At 40.2% G+C, this 18,804-nt stretch overlaps 1 protein-coding gene across 1 annotated transcript in view; it reads left to right on the top strand.

Annotated features, from left to right (window-relative positions):
- Nucleotides 1–18,804, top strand: part of ADAMTS12 (ADAM metallopeptidase with thrombospondin type 1 motif 12) — a 377,381-nt gene that overhangs the window by 206,777 nt on the left and 151,800 nt on the right. Inside the window, exons 4-5 of the mRNA XM_015139808.3 lie at nt 13,058–13,254; nt 14,317–14,400. Of these exons, the coding sequence (XP_014995294.3) occupies nt 13,058–13,254; nt 14,317–14,400 (281 nt within the window). The remainder of the gene's footprint in view (nt 1–13,057; nt 13,255–14,316; nt 14,401–18,804) is intronic.

Below are 18,804 nucleotides of genomic sequence, written 5' to 3'. Positions count from 1 at the left end.
GGCATGGCAACAGGAAACAAACAGGTGCTCATTGAATTCAGTTTACCTTGATCTCTTTTTCCCTTTAAATGCCTCTCTTCGCTCTTAGTGACATTTAATCATTTATCATTTGTGTGATTCTGTTTCTTACGTATGACTTTTGTCTTCTCCAATAAACAAGAGAATATCTTGAGATTAAAAGGCATTATTTGTACCTTACCTTTCCCCAGAGAGCCCGGCAGTTTCTGAATACATACACACCTTATGCCTAATTAAATATCACAGTTTAAGTATATTGAATTCATTATCCCATTTTTGAGAAGAGGACATTCCAGAACTCCTATTTTTAAAGACTGGAGGCTTTAAACCACATGTTAGAGAGAAGTTAGAGAGGGAGATATGTAATAAAAAGCTTTTTTTCTTGGGCTAACAAGGAATTAATGGAGTGAAAGAATTAGACAACAAAATTTAGATGCTTAAAATGTATAGTCCAAAAAAGCAAGCTGAACTGTGAAGAACAGCATTTCACATTGACCATATTAAGCCAAAAAGAACTGCCTAGGAGACTCTAATAGCTTCAAGGGGGCAGAAGTGGGCGGAGGCCCATAGGTGAAGCCAAGACTGGTTTGTCAGTATTGATAACATCACAGAGGTTATGAAGCTTTAGTAAATATCTCTATTGAAAAAGTCAACTCAAACTTGAGCCTTTACATAGTTTTTCTAGTCTTGAAAGCAGCCTCCCAGTGCAGACTGACTTCCCTTCCTTTGGTTTTCGTGGAAAGCCAGCTGCATGATGTCAGGAGACTCTTGCTGCCCTTGCCAGCTGTGACACTATCCCTGACCTCCATCTCAAATTAGATGAGGGAAAAACCAATCACGCTGCCATCAAGGATCCAGTTAGGGTCCTGGAAAGGAATCTTCAACTTGTGTTATTGTCAAACCTCATTTAACTGGAATGCTTTGGACAACTGAAAGGTTTTGGACAATGGAATTTCTGGCTAATTATAATTTGTTAATTGACAGTCGGAAAACCCTGATTTCGATAACTCCAATTACAAGTACTGAAACATTAACACCTTAATAATCACGTTAGTGATTGTGAATCAGTGATTAAGGATTGAGTTTCTTTAGGGACACTATGGGACTTGTCAATGCAGCGATTAAAGTGCAGGAAATTGGATGAATCTATTCATTTCGACATCCACCATCTACCATGGAAGTTACTTTTTTAGAAAGTTGTTTTAAAAGTTTTTGGTGACATATACATAACGGAAAATTTACCTTTTGAACCATTTTTAAATGTACAGTTCAGTGGCTTTAAGTATATTCTATTGTTAGACAACTATCATCACCATCCATCCCTCTCCAGTTTTTCCATCTCCCCAAACCCAAACTGTGTACAAATTAAACAATTTTTCCCATTTCCCTTTTCCTCCCCCACTCCCATCCTCTGGAAACCAGAGCTCTACTTTCTGCCCCTGTGAACTGTACTACACAAGGTACCTCATGTAAATGGAATCATACAGTATTTGTCCTTTTGCGACTGTTTGGTTTCACTTAGTATAACATCCTCAAGATTCATCCATTTTGTAGTATGTGTCCAAATTTCCTTTGTTTATAAGGCTGAACAATATTCCATTGTATTGTATATATGACATTTTATTTATTTGTTTATGGACAGGAAGTTACTCTTTAAATCTCTATGTCACAATTTACTGATCTCTCTCTCTTTCTATTTCTTCCCCTCTCTCTTTAAAAAAGAGAATGAAAAAATAATTGATAAAAATTTCTTAATTGAATTCTGCTTTCTTGTCACTTTGTTCTAGTGGGTGAGGAACTAGGCAGCCATTTCACAAGGTGAGGGTGAGGATAAAACAGCCAGGCTGGTTAAAGACAAGGCTGTCCCTAATCAGAATTAAATAAACTTGAACTGAAAACAAGAGGAATTAGAGTTTTGATCTATTATGGACTTCATCTCTTTAGTGCAGACAGGACTGAAGAAAACAGAATAATAATACCGTGACTTTACTATGTGGCAAGTAAGGTGCTTGACTCCTTTCTTACAGTAATTATGTGAGTCTGACTTTAGATAAAATACTAAATAACTAGGAGACCCTAGATGGATATCCAAGTGTCTTGAGCTCTAAACCAGTGCTCTACAATACAAATATGTGAGTCACAATGCAAGTCACATAAGTAATTTTCAACTTTCTACTAGCCAAATGAAGAAAAGGAAAAAACAAGTGAAATAAATGTTAATACTTTTCCTAGCTCAAGATAATCCAGAATATTATTATTTCAACATGTAATAAATATACCTTATTAGTGTGATAGTTCACATTCTTTTTTATCATATCGAGTCTTTGAAATCTAGCCAGCACAACTCATTTTGTATACAGCACATTTCAAGCTTCCATGGCTGCATGTAACTGGCAGCCACCATATTGGTCTGGACTTCTCTAGACCAAAGTGTTCTTTCTTTCGCCAGAAAGTGTGTTCATGTGGCTCTCTGCGTTCAGTCTTTCCCTTTATACTTTATATGTCAGTAGTTCCTTAATAGAAATGCTGGCTCTGATTTTCTAACCTTTTTACCTGTCAGGTACCATCATAGAAGAATGGCTGGCTTATTACCAAAAGGGTAGTAACCCTTATTACCAAAAGGGTAATTTTTCTCTCCTTGATTTTGCATGTTTCCCTAGGTCTACTTTTCTGCCTTTTAAACAACCAAGAAATCAGTGAAAACTCAAATTGCATAGGTTTATCTTTCTCAGTAATTATATAGGTTACTGTGTGATTGCTCTTGCTAGAGGAGCAATTTAGATAGTTGGGAGAATAGCCCTTAGTTTTTATGTTATGAGGTCAGACATTAATAAAAGAATTGGAGACGAAATTTGAATTTTTAAATTGCTTTGGGCAGTATGACCGTTTTAAGAATATTGATTCTTCCTATCCATGAGCATGGAATGCTTTTTCATTTGTTTGTGTCATCTTTGATTTCTTTGAGCAGTATTTTATAATTCTTGTGATAGAGATCTTTCACCTCCCTGGTCAGCTGTATTCCTAGGTGTTGTATCCTTTTTGTGGATATTGTGAATGGAATTGCATTCTTAATTTGACTCTCAGCTTGGATGTTGTTGGTATATAGAAATGCTGAATTTTGTACATTGATTTTGTATCCTGAGATTTTGCTGAAGTCATTGATCAGATCTAGGAGACAGTGGGGTTTTCTAGCTATAGAATCATATCATCTGCAAACAGAGATAGAGTTTGACTTCCTCTCTTCTTATTTGGATACCTTTTATTTCTTTTTCTTGACTGATTGCTTTGGCTAAGACTCCCAGTACTATGTTAAATAGGATTGGTGGGAGTGAGCATCTTTATCTTGTTCTGGTTCTTAAGGAGAATGCTTCTAGCTTTTGGTCATTTGATATGATGTTAGCTGTGGATATATCATAGGTGGCTCTTTATATTGTATGGTATGTTCCTTCAATGCCTAGTCTGTTGAGGATTTTTAACATGAAGGGATGTTGCATTTTATCAAAAGCCTTCTCTGCATCTATGGAGTTGATCTTGTGTGTTTTGGTTTTAGTTCAAACAGAACATTTTAAAAGCTGAATGAATATAAATACTATTTTTATAATAAGTTGGCATGTAGGACATTGTATTTTTATGAAATTAGATAATTAGAATGAACTGTAAATATGCTCATGTGTACGCAGGTATGCAATAAACCTGTATATATGTAAATATAGCCATATGTAAATATGATCTCTTTCATGTTCTTTAAAATTGAAGTCTCATCAGTATGGAATTACTTTGTTGCTGTCTGTTGAAAGACAGAGCAGATGGTTTCTCAAGGTCTCTATGATATATTCTTTAATTATACAGAATTTTCACTCTTGACTTTGAGCTTGATTATTGTTGACTCACCAAGTTAATATTTGTCAATCTGGGAGTATGGGAAGAACTTAAATCTATTTATGCCCTGCAGTCAAGTTGGTGAAATGAAATATCAAGCAGTTATGTGTGAGCTGGGTGTAGCAGTAACAGAGATATTTGAATTGCAGGCTTCCGACTAACAGACTTGCTGACCCTTTGATGACAGTGGAGAGAGTGTTACTAAATAAGCAGTCCAGTGGGAATCACCCAGAATTTTCTTGTTTCATTTAAAAGTACATATGAGGTTTCCAAGCATAAATAGTGTCCACTTTCCCTCTCAACTAAACCTTGGTACCTTCAGTTCTCTTAAGAAGATACACATAGGACTCATGGGACTATTTTCTCCAGAACAAGAGTAAATATGTGACTTCTCTGAAAATACTATTTTTGGAAGCCATTGTGGGAAATCAGTCTTATTCCTATGTTAACAGACTGAAGGTAGTAAAAGAGAACTCACTGTTTATTTATACATAATCAACTTGCTGATCTGAGGGGACAGATCGAATGCTGTCACTTGGAGATGAAAGCAGTTCACTCCTAGGATTACAGACTCTGAGAAGAGATAGTGCCTCCAAACATGAAGGGGAGAGTTAAGTCATCATGTCACTTACTTAGAATAATATGGGTTTTGGCTGGCAGAAAATCCCACGTAAGACTGATTTATTTAAAATATTGTTACTGAGTAGAAGGAATTATTCTAAGTGCTGGGGGTAAAAGGAGTGAACAAAACAGATAAGACAGCCCTCTTCTATTCAAGTTGAAAAATACTTTTATTTTTCTCACATATAAATGGAATTTGGAAATAAAACATCCCAGGTTTTATCTCCACAATCAGGAACCCAGGATCCTTTTATTGTCTGTCTTCTATATTATTCCATCTTCTTCAATATCTGGCATCCATTTTGTTGAAACCATCCACATTCAGGCCAGGAAGGAGGCAAAGGAAGAGAAGGGGCTCTGCCTTCCCTTTAAATTCTGAAAGTTACATGTAGCCCTTCCCCTTGTGTCTTATTGGTCAGAATTTAACTGCAAAGGGGGCAGGGAACTTTAGTCTATATTCTAGGAAGCCATGCACCCAGAAAAAGAAAGAGGAAGAGAGGAAGAACAAATATTGAGGACAACTGGCAGTCTAACACAGTCATCATAAAGGAAGGCACAAATTGCCTCAGGCATGTTCAATATTTGACCTAGTAAGTTTTAAAGACTTGATACAAACAACAGAGAAGGGTCTGGGCCAGTGGGGTAGGGACACTGAGAGGGGGCTCACCTTAGGATAGTCCAGATCTATTTACACAGCACTAATTCATCTTTTTTTCTTAGGTCAATAGTTAGCCTTAGGTTGGTGTGAACGTTAAGAAAAGCCTCTCAAGCAGTTTGCACTGTATTTATTGAGCACATACTATACTTGTAGGTCTTAGTGAGAATCTCTAAAAGTGCTGCCAGGATGTGTAAGGAGGTATACGTGGAGTTCCAGCATGGTCTTGTCTTTGGAAGGTCCTGCTGAAGCTCAGGACCAGCCCTAAGTAAATGCTAGCATGACTCCCTGCTTGTCCATCACCTATCTTTCCACAGATGGAAGATAACTCCGTTTCCCAAGAGACCTCTCTTCCATGTCTCACCTGCTTCCCTAGTGGCTCTATTTAACTAACAGTATTTCTGGTCCGGCAAGATGGAAACTGTCCTTAAGACCAGGGAGAACCCTAAGAAGAAAGCATTGTGTTCCCACTCTATGGTTCCTGGATAAGACTTTGCTCCCCTTCATTTCCATAGAGATCATCATAGAATGACAGGCTTATAATATGAAAAGACTTTAGTATTCATTGAATCTCACTTCCTTCCTGAGCTAGTATCCCCTAAAAGTTGTATTTTTTTCAGCGATATTCCTCAGAACACTAGGTATTAATGGGACCTCTAAAAACAGAGTGAGACTCATTGTCTAGAGAGCTTTGTAAACACGTACTAAATTTCCCAGCAGGAGAGTCACAATATAGGTAGTCTTTCTTTTACAGGCTGGTAGAAACTTTATACCCTACATGAAATGTAACTGTGCAGGAGTAAACTCTTTTTGAACCCTTACAGCAATGGCCAGCTCACCATTGAGGACATGGACATAGAAACTGTAAGAAATGTTTTGGGAGGCTTGGGTGAAGCGTGAAAGTCCCTGAGTTATTCCCCAGTCCTCAGTCATGAAGCTAAGGGAAGTGTGTCAGCAGAGTTCTATCGATGTCTAAGCATGCTGGGACTCATTATCCACTTGGTTGATTACTTCATTTTTTGTTTATTTTACTTCTGCCCCCAGAAGCCTCCTCCACATCTGGTCTTCATTGTGAGAAATGCATCAGCACATTTCTATGAGAGAGTGTGGAACAGAAAAGTGTGTGGGGTCAGACCTCAAATCAGTGGAATTACTTTGCATTACAAATGTTAAATAGATAATTAACAAAATAATAATGGATTTAATATTAATGTAATGGATTTAATATAAATCTATTATTATATCTAATATAAACATATAAATAACAATGGATTTAATATAAATTCATTATAAATTCTCGACTCGTTCAGATTATTGACTCTCTGGAAAGATCTTCAAACATCCTTTTTACTTACATTTGATGTAATTATGTTGGTATTTTGGGAAGAGTCATGTGTCCCAAATGATCTGCCATTTCCATCTTTTTGACGTATTCTGAATGAAGTGAGTGCAGTGTCAGGCAGGACCATCCAGCCTTTGGGAATACATCTCTTTCTTTCTTTCTTTCTTTCTTTTTTCAGGTGCTTATACTTTTTATCCATACCCTTAAGCTGCGATGTACTTGTTTTGGGGATCTAGCCGTTTCTAATACTTAGACTCAGGTTGCTTGCTTGCTTTCTTTAAAGGCAGCTATTTATACTTCAACAGTGGCCAGTTTTGAGAAATGGATAGTCTATTACTTAAGTGTAAAAAAAATTCTTTGTTCACAGTTAGCGAGGTAAACTTTTTGTGGAGTAAAAATGAACTTCCTACGGAGACTCTTCAAATCTTCCCAAAGCTGGCCTGGGGAGTTGGGCCCCTCGGGCTGCTCAGCCGTTGTTGCTAATGGATGCACACACCTGCATTGGTGTTCGACTCTGCTGGGGAAGGCCACAATGACCTGCCAAGAAGAGGGTCTGGGTGCAAGTGTGTGGTAGCCCTAAGTAAATGCTAGCATGCAGCAGATAGCTCACAATTATGCCTTGGCAGTGGAAAGGTGTGTTTGCCCAACTCAGAGAACACTAGAACTGGAAGAACCTCAGAGATGGTGTCATCTGGTGGTTTAAAGATGTGCCATGTGGAATCCCCTTTGGAGCCACCCACCACACCCCATGACCCCAGCAACTTTGGGGTTCATTCTTTTCTTTACTTTTTGCATAATCTTTGTATGAAGGAAAGGTTCCATGACTCACAAAAATAGGAATTCAATTCAGTTTCTTCATTAGACAGGGGAAGAGATAGTAATATTTGTCCAAGGTCACAGGTGGTTTGGGCCAGGCCAGTAGGCATGGGGAGTGAGCAGCTATCAATAGTGGGCCTGGATAGGACCTATTAGTCTTAAGATGCTTTCCTTCTTTTTTCCTGATACCATCTCTCCAGCCCTCAACACTGGGTCCACAACATCTTCCCTGAGTAGAACTTGTCTGAGTTATATAAAGAACAGGACATTGTCTCCAGAAATCTAGTATCAAAAGGTCACCTACCTCCTACTGCACTCCTAGACAAATGTCCTTCATGCATTGTTGAAGACTGGTGGGGACCTGGAGGACTAGAACTCAGCTGGTTTGGGGTCCAACTTCTTCTATAGATGATTTTTTTTTTTAGTTGATCCTTTCCATTCCTCACGCTGAAATTTTTAGGCAGGTGATCCCGGAAATCCCATCGCCATCTCCATGCTGCTAAGTTAAATAAGATTCACACTAACCCAGCTAAAATGCTGGTCCTGCTGCTTACTGGCTATGAGACTTTGAATAAACTCTGTAATCTCTCTGGGTCTCAGCTTTCTCATTTTAAAATGGCAATAATATTTACTACATGTTTTTATTGTGAGAATTAAGATAAATGATCAAATCCAAGAGTGTTTAGCACCAGTTGGGCTCTTGATAGGCACTGGATCCCAGGTGGCTGTTAGTGGCTGTGTTGCTGTGTTGCTGCCCAGGTGTCATGTTTCAGAAACCTTGCAGAGGTGGTGACAGAAAGGTGGGACAGTTAGGGTACTAGGTCTCACTTGTCTGGAAGCTGCAGTGTGGGCTGGAGAAGATCAACTTGAGAAGGTCATCTTGGGAGAAGCTGGACCTCAAACAAGGCAGTAGTAATTAGTGGCCAATTTCCAGTTAGTGGTCAACCTGCATTGACTGGGCAGAAATCCTTCTCTGTTGGAAATCTGATATAAGGTTGTAGAAGAGAATCCAGATGAGGGAAGGGTTGGGCTGGAGGCAGAGCCTTGAGCAATTTTCTAAGTAGAATAGGAAGCCTCCTTGCTCAAACTAGAAACTACTGGCACGTTAAAAAGCACTCCTGAATGTACTGGAAACTTTGTAATTTCCGGAGTCTTCCGCCATCTGTGTTCACTTTCTTTGCTCCCTAACACTACTCCAGGTTCCTCCGTGTGGCTTCATCAAGGCATGATCCTTGCCTGGCTGCAGTGGACACGGACTCAGAGATCAGCAGTAGGTGAAGGCTCTGCTACCTGCAAAATCCCTAAAGAGAGAGAGCTTTGTGAAGAGCTGCCTGCAGTGCTTGGGGAAGGAAAAAGTACTCAGTAAATTGCATTTTCCAGGGATCTTCTAGGACTTCTGTTCTGTTAGTGCTCAGGTATACTGAACACTTCAGCCAATGCCAGACAGACATCTGTACTCTGTTAGCTTCCATGTGGGAAAGTCAGTTCTCTGTCCTCTCTCAGCACTGGAAATTTTCCTTACTTAAGCTGCCCATTTGACTGGATTTCTCTGCTTGAAACAAGCACGTCATGGTCTCAGTGGGGATAATTCCTTAAATGAAAAAAGTCATCAAATGGAAAAAATTGACAAACCTGGCAGTTCTTCGTGTGTGGTTCATACATTGGTTCTGATTCATCTTCAGTTCTTCGCTTGTGCATTTGGTATTTACTGGGTGCCACTTTTGCCTGTTATGGTATTAGGATTGGGGCAAAGGCCAAAGAAGATGTTTTTCTAGCCCTTTAGTTGCTTAAAACCTAATTAGAGAGCCCCTTAAATAACAGGAAATTATGGCAATATAAAAAGTACTCGGATTGAAGTGTGGCCAGAAGCTATGCCGGCTGAGAAGAGGGGTCTCTAAACGCAGTGGTGTGTATGATGGGGAACAGTGAGGCGAGCTTCCCAGAATCATCAACCCCTCACCTGACCCAAAGAACTAGCTGTCTTTGTCATCAGCTTTGGAGATAAATGTGTAGGGCTGGTTTCTCGTACTTTCTGAAATTGCTTAGTAGAAACAATTCTTCCATCAAATCTGAGATTTCACTAGAACTCTGCAGAGTCAGTCTACATATATACAGTCCTCTCCCCCAGCTCAGTCCTGTTAAGACCCGGTTCAGATCCTACCACTTCCGCAAAGCTTCCGGCACTATCTATAATATAACTGATATTTCTCTTTGGGAATTACTTGAACCCCAATGATGACAATTTTTCTTGTGTTCATGTCTCATCACCCACAAGTAGATTGGTTGTTGCGTAAAGTCAAGGATCACATCACCTACTTCTTTGTCTCTACTCAGGAGAGTAATTCGGGCCTTGCCCAGAAAACCTATTGTATAAATGTTTGTCGTTGCTATAGTGAAATCACACAGATGACTGAATCTGTCATTTACTATGTGACTTTAGGAAAATTACCTAATCTTTTTGATCCTCAAGTTCTTCATCTATAAGATGGTGATCATAAGAGGGCTTATCTCATAGATTTGTCAGCACGGTTAAATGAGGTATGGTGCTATGTGCTTAGTATAGGACCTGAACTTTAATAAGTGCTTAATGTAGGTTTTGTTGAAAAATTTTAAATAGATAACATGCCTTTAGCAGACCCCGTCTCTCATTTCCACATTTCCTCCTATATGACTGTTTACTACTGAGTAACTACCTATTTGCTGGAAAAATGAAAGTAACTTGGACTTTAAAGATGTCTTTAAAAAAAAAAAAAACTCGTGTCTTAGTTAGCTCAGGCTGCTATAACAAAATGCTATAGACTGGGTAGACTGGGTGTCCTAAACAGCAGAAATTTATTTCTCACAATTCTAGAGACTGGAAGTCCAAGGTCAAGTCCAAGATCTACCTCTCTCTCTCTCTCTCTCATATATATACATACACACACACACACAGTGCCTATATAGAGAAAGAGAAAGTAAATAAATATATGTATATATATTTTCAGTGCCTATATATATATAGAGAGAGAGAGAGAGATGTATATATCTTCCTGCTGTGTCCTCATCTCTCTCCTCTCTCTGAGAGAAAGAGAGGGCTCTGATGTCTCGTCCTTTTCTTATAAGGACACTAATCCCATGATGGGGGCTCCACTGTCACAAGTTCATCTCAGCCTAACTGCCATCTAAAGGCCCCACCTCCAAATACCATTACCTTGGGGATTAGGGCTTCAACATCTGCGTCTGGGCAGGATGCAAACATTGAGTGCCTAGCAACTCTCTTTGTCAACACTGAGGGATAAAAGGTAGAAAAAGGGGAGAGTAAAGAAGAAGTAAGTAAAGAAAGACAGGACTAAGGGAAGCAGAGAAACTACTTCTTTTTTCTACGTATTTCTCACCCATGACAGCTTCCTGCTAGCACCTAACAGTAGATCTCTGAGGGTGAGGACAGAGGTGCAGCCAGGAGCACCGGGTTCTGCTTTAATGAGGGGCTGTGCACCGCACAGTCTTTGCCTGCTGAGGTGAGCTGAAGCCTCTGTGAGGGGACCGGCACCCAGGGGAGGGAGGCTGAGCCTGCAGGGGCCAAGGGAGAAGAAGGGCTAAGGCCCCAAGGGCTTTGTGAGGGCACTGGGTGAGAAAACTGTCTGCCAGTCACCCTCACACACAAGGTCAGGGCGGCACGGAGCAGCCTCCTGGTTACAGTAGACCTGTCCCCACCCAGCAAGATAGGAGGGGCCTGAGAGAAAGATGGGACCGAATCCACATTGTCCCAATTCCTGTACTCAACCCAACCTGTAACAGCCCTTTCAGAAAACACCAGCCCACGTGGGCTCAAAGGGGGCCGGCTGCTTGGCTTATCCAGAGACATCTGAAAGCAGATAATGGTTTGAAAACATTCACGTGAGATTCAAAAAAGGGACAAAAGGCTGATGGGAGAATGAGGGAGGGGGTTTCAGAAAGTTAGAAACCAGTGATAAAATCTTGATATTTCTTACGGAATTCATGCTTCCCCATGCAAAGTGAGTGGAGAAGGAAACTAGAAAATGGTTCCATTCAGATGAGGGGTTAACCATCTCCCCGTTTTTAAATCTTCACAGGACTTCCCTCCAAAGTTTACATAATCCCGGATTATTTCTCAGAAGTGTTATATCAAAGTACAGCATTATTATTTTGAAGTGAAACTCACAACGCTAGAGTTTGAATTTATTTAGACCTATGATGATGTTTCATTTATTTTGTCAATATCACCAAACGTGTTCTAACTTCATATGGGCAGTGAAACTGAGGAACCAGGAAAGGTTACACACAAATCAATGTAAGCAACTCCCACAGCCTAGAGAGCACCAGGGGAGAGGGCAGGATATGGTGTTAGTTGTCCCAACTCAGGTTCTGAGGCCGGGCCCCAGCAGGGGGTGTAGTTGTAGATGTTTCAGAGAACAGGACCAGAACTAACAAGGAGGAATGACAGAGAGGCAAGTTTCAGCTCAATGCAGTCGAGAATTTCCCAATAGAACAAGATGCCCTGTGAGTTGTTGAGTGTCCCCTCCTCCTGCTGAAGTATTCAAGTTCAGACTGGATGGCCATTACCAAAGATTAGGAAGGGAACATGAGGTTTGCCACTCTGCTTTGATGTTCTGCCCCTGCCAGGGGCCCAGGGTGCAGATGAGAGAGAGGCAGGAAGTGTTTGTGGCTGTGATCCTGATAGGAATCTTCAAAGACCCAGGCGCTGCCCCTGTATCAGCCCAGGCTTCTTTCTTTACTCTCTTCCGGTCAACCTGTCTTTCCTCGGCACCCTAAGCCATTCTGAGCCCACTGGAACTTTTTACACTTGACTTCCACTTGGGTTAAGTACTTGCTTCCTGATGTGTGAGGTAGCCTTTTATTCATTTTGGTTTTGAACAGACCTCTTTCAAGTTGGAACGTGCTGCCTACTTACAGTATTCTGGGATTTTAAGAATGATTCCGAGAAGCTACTGTCTGACTTTCTTTATCATTCTATAGCCTCTCCGAGATTTCATCTTCCAAACCATGACCCTCATATATCAAATCATTTTCATACTAAAATCTGTCAGTCACCTTGATAATTTTGCTGTCCTTCTTTGGATCTTTTCCACCTCTTTTTGTGCCATCTTCAAGTGGAATGCCTGGAACCTTCTGCAGGTTTTCAGCTTATATATACTACAGTTTTATACGTGTTTACTCTGTAGGAAACAGTGTGGTGTATATTTTTAAAAATGCATGATTTTAGGGCATAGAAAATACTGAGTCTTTTACTGACTGATGGGCTGCGCAGCTTTGGGAAAGTTATTTAATCAGCCACTTTGAGCATCAGTTTCCACATTTGCAAAATGGAGAGAAGAATATGTACCTTAGTTATTCATGAGGATAAACAATGTGGCATTTAAAAGCCTGGTATATTGCCTTGCACACAGTAGGCACTGAATAATTTAGAGGAGGAGAAGAAAGAGAAAGTTCCCATTGTTGGTTATGTCTTTTCAATAGTGGAAGACATCATTTAATGTAGTAGGTAATAAACATTTTTATAAAGTACTTTTTGAACCTCTCTGTAAGATTCAAATTTCTCTTGGTCATATTCGTTTAAATTGGTCTATTTCAGTCATGTATGTAAAGACATTGCATTTATATTATGAAAGTAGATTAAACTTATGGCCTTGCATCTTTACAAACATAAGTAGATAATATATGAGACATATACAGTGTTAGACCATTGTCCTCTGTTTACTGTTTAGATAGCGTTAACATCTCCCAGAAGCAAGAGCTATGGCGGGAGAAGTGGGAGAGGCACAACTTGCCAAGCAGAAGCCGCTCTCGGCGTTCCATCAGCAAGGAGAGATGGGTGGAGACACTGGTGGTGGCCGACACAAAGATGATTGAATACCATGGGAGTGAGAATGTGGAGTCCTACATCCTCACCATCATGAACATGGTATGCCAAACTACATGGGGGCTGGGGCAGCTGGTGAAGAGATGTCATTAGAAATGCTTACATAGGGCCGGGCACGGTGGCTCTTGCCTGTAATCCTAGCACTTTGGGAGGCCAAGGTGGGTGGATCACGAGGTCAGGGGTTCGAGACCAGCCTGACCAGCGTGGTGAAACCCCATCTCTACTAAAAATACAAAAATTAGCTTGGCATGGTGGCGGGCGCCTGTAATCCCAGCTACTCAGGAGACTGAGGCAGGAGAATTGCTTGAACCCGGGAGGCCGAGGATGCAGTGAGCCGAGATCACACCACTGCATTCCAGCCTGGGCAAAAGAGTGAGACTCCATCTTAAAAAAAAAAAAAAAAAATGCTTACATAAATAAGAAAGGCCTTTCTTTGGTCCTTTTAACTTATTTTTGTAAATATATATGTGAAACTAGTACCTGCCTAAGGATGAATATGGATGAAAATTCAGGATAAATTAGTCTTTCCCTTAAAATTGTATATCCTGGGAACATTTTATCATTTATTAGTTACATATTTCTAGTAGGTATTTACCAAGTGACTCAATCCTTTTCGTGCAGCTTTGTCTCATCGGTTTATGTTAGTAAACCAAAGGGGTAAACTGAGGCAAAGAACTAGAACATAATTTCCTCAAAGTAGTTAGAAATATAATTGGAATAAAGTTAATGACTCCTAATTTAAAGCTTTCTATTTGCATTATTGATGTTGTCTGCCTTCAAGAGAATGTTAGTCCTATTGAGATGGGAAAAGGTATTTGCCTGAGTAACTGATAATAAAAGAGGAGAATACTGTGGGCTGGGTTAAGAAAAGAAAAATGTTAATCCCTCAGACACACAGCCAAGCAATCACCCTGAAAGATTGTCTTTAAATATTGTAATGTGGAATGAGCCATGGGCACATTTCACTCTTCTTAGCACACCACCCAACGTTTCTGACCTATAAGAAAACCTTTATTTTATGTGCATTACAATGCTATTGTCTCCTCTGGTGTTTGTTTATTATCTCTTCATGTGGAGCTAATGGTTTTCTATTTCTGACCCTAGGTCACCGGGTTGTTCCATAACCCAAGCATTGGCAATGCAATTCACATCGTTGTGGTTCGGCTCATTCTACTTGAAGAAGAAGAGGTAACATTTTCCCTTCACTATTCTGCTATATATCCTCACACTTCCTACCTCCTTTTTTCAGGGGAGTTCTTGGTAGACAAGAAAGAGGGTATCAGAAAGTGTTTGGAAGTCAATTGAGAAGGAAAATATTATTTCTGTGTTATTCTCTTGGGAATTCAGTGATACTGAGAGGGATATGGATATAGATATGGATAACATTTCCAAAATATTCATAGTTGGAGTCTCTTGACAGTCATTGCATCTAATAACATAAACATAGACTCACTGCAGTCACCAAAGATGTTCTGCAAAAGAAATAGACTAAATCACGACATGGTTGGATGGTTTCAGTAAAAGGTAAGAAAAACATGGAAATGTTGAACCTTTGATACTATTAATTTACTTCTTGCATATTTAACACAAGTCTCTCAGATTTGGGACTACTTGTCTATCTGCACATTTACCTTTGGGGATTTCATCTGTTCTTAGAGACTTACATTTATATAAATGTAAGTCTTATATAAATGTAAGAGATTTATATGTCTTCTATGTCCTGAGACTCTCAATTGATACCTCCAACCAAGATGTCTTCATTGAGCTTCAGGCTCGTATCCAATCACTTACTTGAAATCTCCACCCGAATGTGTCAAAGTCCATTCAGTCTTGAAAACTTAATAAATCCAGAAAGGAACCTTGATTACTCCCTGCCTAAATCATTTCAATTCTGCCACCTCCATTCCCTAAATGACCACCTTACCCAACAGTACTATTATGCATTGGTTATGTAAGCCCAGGAGATATTCTTGATTCCTTTTATCATATCTTTCACATCCAATAGCGAGGCCCACTGTGGTCTTACTTCCAAAATACATCTCAAAACCACCTACTGCTCATCATCTCCGCAGTCATCACATTGGTTTGGCCTTATCATATCTTGCATAGGCTACTGCAGTGAACTCCCAAATGGTTGCTTCCTATTTTCAGCCTTGCCATCAGAATTCATTCTCCATGGATGTTCATTTTAAATGCAGCCATAATTGATCATTTTAAATACAAACTGCGGTGCTGCACTGCGCAAAACCCTTTAATGGCTTTCTGTTTTTTTAATAGAACAAATTCAAAATTTCTTGCTATGACCTGTGGAGACTTTCATGATCTTGCCTCCATCTGCCTTTCTGGTCTTTGCTTATGTTACTCTCTCCTTGTTTCCTACTCTCATACTCACTGTCTATGCACTTGTGGTTCCCAATGCCTGAAACATCCCTCTCCTGGTTCTACACATGACTGGCACCTTCTCATGCCTCAAGCCTCATGCTCTGTAAATGCTCCGTAAATGCTGCCTCTTCAGAGAGGTCTCAGTGACCAATTTATCCAAAGTAGACCCCTCTTATTGCTTTTCATCACAGGATGATGGCAGTCTCACAATTCATCATGATTCTCTGTATTCGTTTACTCTTTTTTTGCCTATCACACCTCTACCAGAATGTGAATTCCATGAGGACAGAAGCCATGTGTCTTTTTTCTGTTAGATCCCCAACACCTAAAACAGTGCCTGGGATACAAATGAATGAATGAAGTGAAATGTAATGAATGGTAGGACCAGCCAACTGACGAAATGCCCTTGCAATCTATAGAGCTTAACCAGCAGCTGGAATATGTAAAGAACAGCATCATTCATCTCCCCATCAGCAAGAGACCTGCAGTCAAAATGCCAAGGGAAGGCTTATTGTTTTCTTGACAGGAAAAGTCTCCATGATCATGTGTGTTAGAAGTTTATTTTTAAAACAATCTGTGGAGTGGGGATCCATTTTTTCTTCTTTCCCCTATAACCCCATCTCCCTTTGTCACCTGAAACATACTTTGGGTATCTTGGAATACCAATGGGTATGTCATTTCCCTTCCTGTCGTCTTTTATTAAGAAAATGTATCCAAAACTTGGAAAACAGGCAAGATGAAAACTATATATCCTTTCAATGTTTAAAGACACCTCTATGAAAATGTAACTGGTTGTTTACCATTGATTGGGGCACAGATGTGGTAAAGTTAGATGTTGACATGTAGTAAATGTTAGGGTGCAAATGGTTTTTGCCTAGTAGAGGCAAAAATGATTTGTGTCCAGCAGAGAAGATAATTCTGAAGATGGTTTTATTGGTTGGTGGAACCAGACCAATAAAAATTGGTATCTAATTTTGTATCTAACTTAGCAATCTCATTCAGCAGTTCTCCCCGACTGGCTATAGCTGCATCAGTTTTTTGCATCTGCCTTTGAACCAGCTTTGCCATCTTGCCTATCCCCTCATTAAGGAACCAAATTATCTTGCCTGTCTCCTCACTAATGAGTTAAATACATCTTGAACATGTGCTCATTATATATTTATATGAGAATTGTGTTTTTGACTTTTGAAAAGCATGCTTTGATACCTTGGAGAAAAAATTTCTTTTTCATACTGGTTGAGCACATAGGCATTCCTAGATACAAATGTGAAGAAACATTTAGCATTTTCAGACCAAAAAAAGAAAAACAAAGAGAAAGCTACTTCTGGACGTAAGAAGGAAAAATCCTTGGGTTTGAATTGCTGTCATATAAAACAGAAGGAAAAATCTTGACCCTCTGTAGTCCCAGCAGCACCACTGGTAGGATTTCATAATGTGGCTTCCACGGATCAGGCCCCTTTAAACTCCACATCTCTTCATTCCCAAGAAATAATGTCACCAAGGCATCTCCATGGCATGTTGATGCCAGTGAAGTTGTTTGAAGGAGCTTGATTGGCCACTGCCCCCTGACTGCATCACAATCACATTGTTTCTCCTCTTCTCTACCAACCTGGTTTTGCAAGTGTAAAGAGACACACATGGCTTGCTTCAGGAAGCCATGACTCTCTACCTCCCAGTTGCCAAATATTATCCTCATTCAAGCTTTTATGGAGTCTCTAATTGGTACGGGGTTCACAAGTTAACAGCAGAATTGCAGTCCACAATTCTCATTTTCCTAATTCCTAGGAAACGGCTCAAGCCATTCTTCACATGTGTGACTAATAAGCAGCCCAACAACAGACAGCAATGATTCCAGCCCTTAACTAATGTCACCATGGCAGGCACAGGAAGCAGAGTGTGAGGTTCAGTGCTATGACTCCTTTGAGCAAGTTGACCTGAGTTCAACAACTCTAAGGAAGTTACATCATTGCTCCATGCCCATTTTTCTTAATCCATAATGAGAAGAGAGTTGTGGATCATCAGGCATATGTCAAATCCTGTGCTAGCACCAGGGATGCAAATATGAACACAAGTCCCATTTCCTGATTCTGAGGAACTTTGAGTCTACTGCACAAAAGCGCAAAAATAGAAAATTCAAGTTGAGATTGGCATGAGTATAAAAGTACTACAATAGGAAAGGGTACTTGGATGTCTAAGATGAGATTTTAGAAAATGAAAAGGAATTAACTAGTGAGGAAGTGATATGGTAAGGCTAATTGAATTATGTGAGTGGTTTCCCCCTTGCTGTTCTTGTGACAGTGAGTGAGTTCTCATGAGATCCGATGGTTTAATAAGTGGCTCTTCACCCTCTGCTCGGCACTTCTCCCTCCTTCCACCTTGTGAAGATGCCTTGCTTCCCCTTCACCTTCCACCATGATTGTAAGTTTCCTGAGGCCTCCCGAGCCATGCTGAACTGTGAGCCAATTAAACCTCTTTCCCTTATAAATTACCCAGTCTTGGGCAGTTCTTTTATAGCAATGTGAAAATGGACTAACACAGGAAGGAAATTCCAGGTGGAGGGACCTGCATGGACAGTGGCTTTATTCTTAAGCCAGCACTATGCATATGAGAGGCAGTGGACATATCACTGATATTGGACCACACAATGGGAGGTTGAGAAGTTTTGTTGTGATACAAGGGAAACAAAGTGATTGTGCTAGAGGCAGGAGAGAAAGCAGCCAATCAAAACCTGACCATCTCCACTCACACTTGAGTTTGTCCCGTGTTGCTCATGTCTGCACATGACATTATCATCCTTTCAGTTGCAGAAGCCAGAAATCTGGATGCACTGATGATACCTCCTTCTCTCCCTCCCATGTCAAGTCTGTTATCAGGTACTGACCGTTTATCTGACCATCTCCATTTATATCACTTCAATTAAAGCTACAGTGTTCTCTTTTCTGGACTATAGTGGTATATACTTTCTGGTCTACTCAAAATCAGTTGAATTTCTTTTCCTCTTGTTTCCTCAATGTAGTCAGGATAATCTGAAAATAGTATTCTGATCTACCCACTCTCCTGCCACCCTTTCTGCAACCCCCACACCTGGCTTAGTTTAGTCCAGTGGTTTTCTGATTTCCTTTCTCATCTCTTGCTATTCCTGCCTTTGCTCTTGAGAGTTAGCAATAGTCTTATTCATCAGGGTTTTTCAAGGCCTCCCTCTGGTCTTGT

Source organism: Macaca mulatta, chromosome 6, assembly GCF_049350105.2.
Source record: "Macaca mulatta isolate MMU2019108-1 chromosome 6, T2T-MMU8v2.0, whole genome shotgun sequence".
Classification (NCBI taxonomy): domain Eukaryota; kingdom Metazoa; phylum Chordata; class Mammalia; order Primates; family Cercopithecidae; genus Macaca; species Macaca mulatta.
The sequence above is the reverse complement of the archived record's forward strand: the minus strand, read 5'-3'. Positions and strand labels throughout refer to the sequence as shown.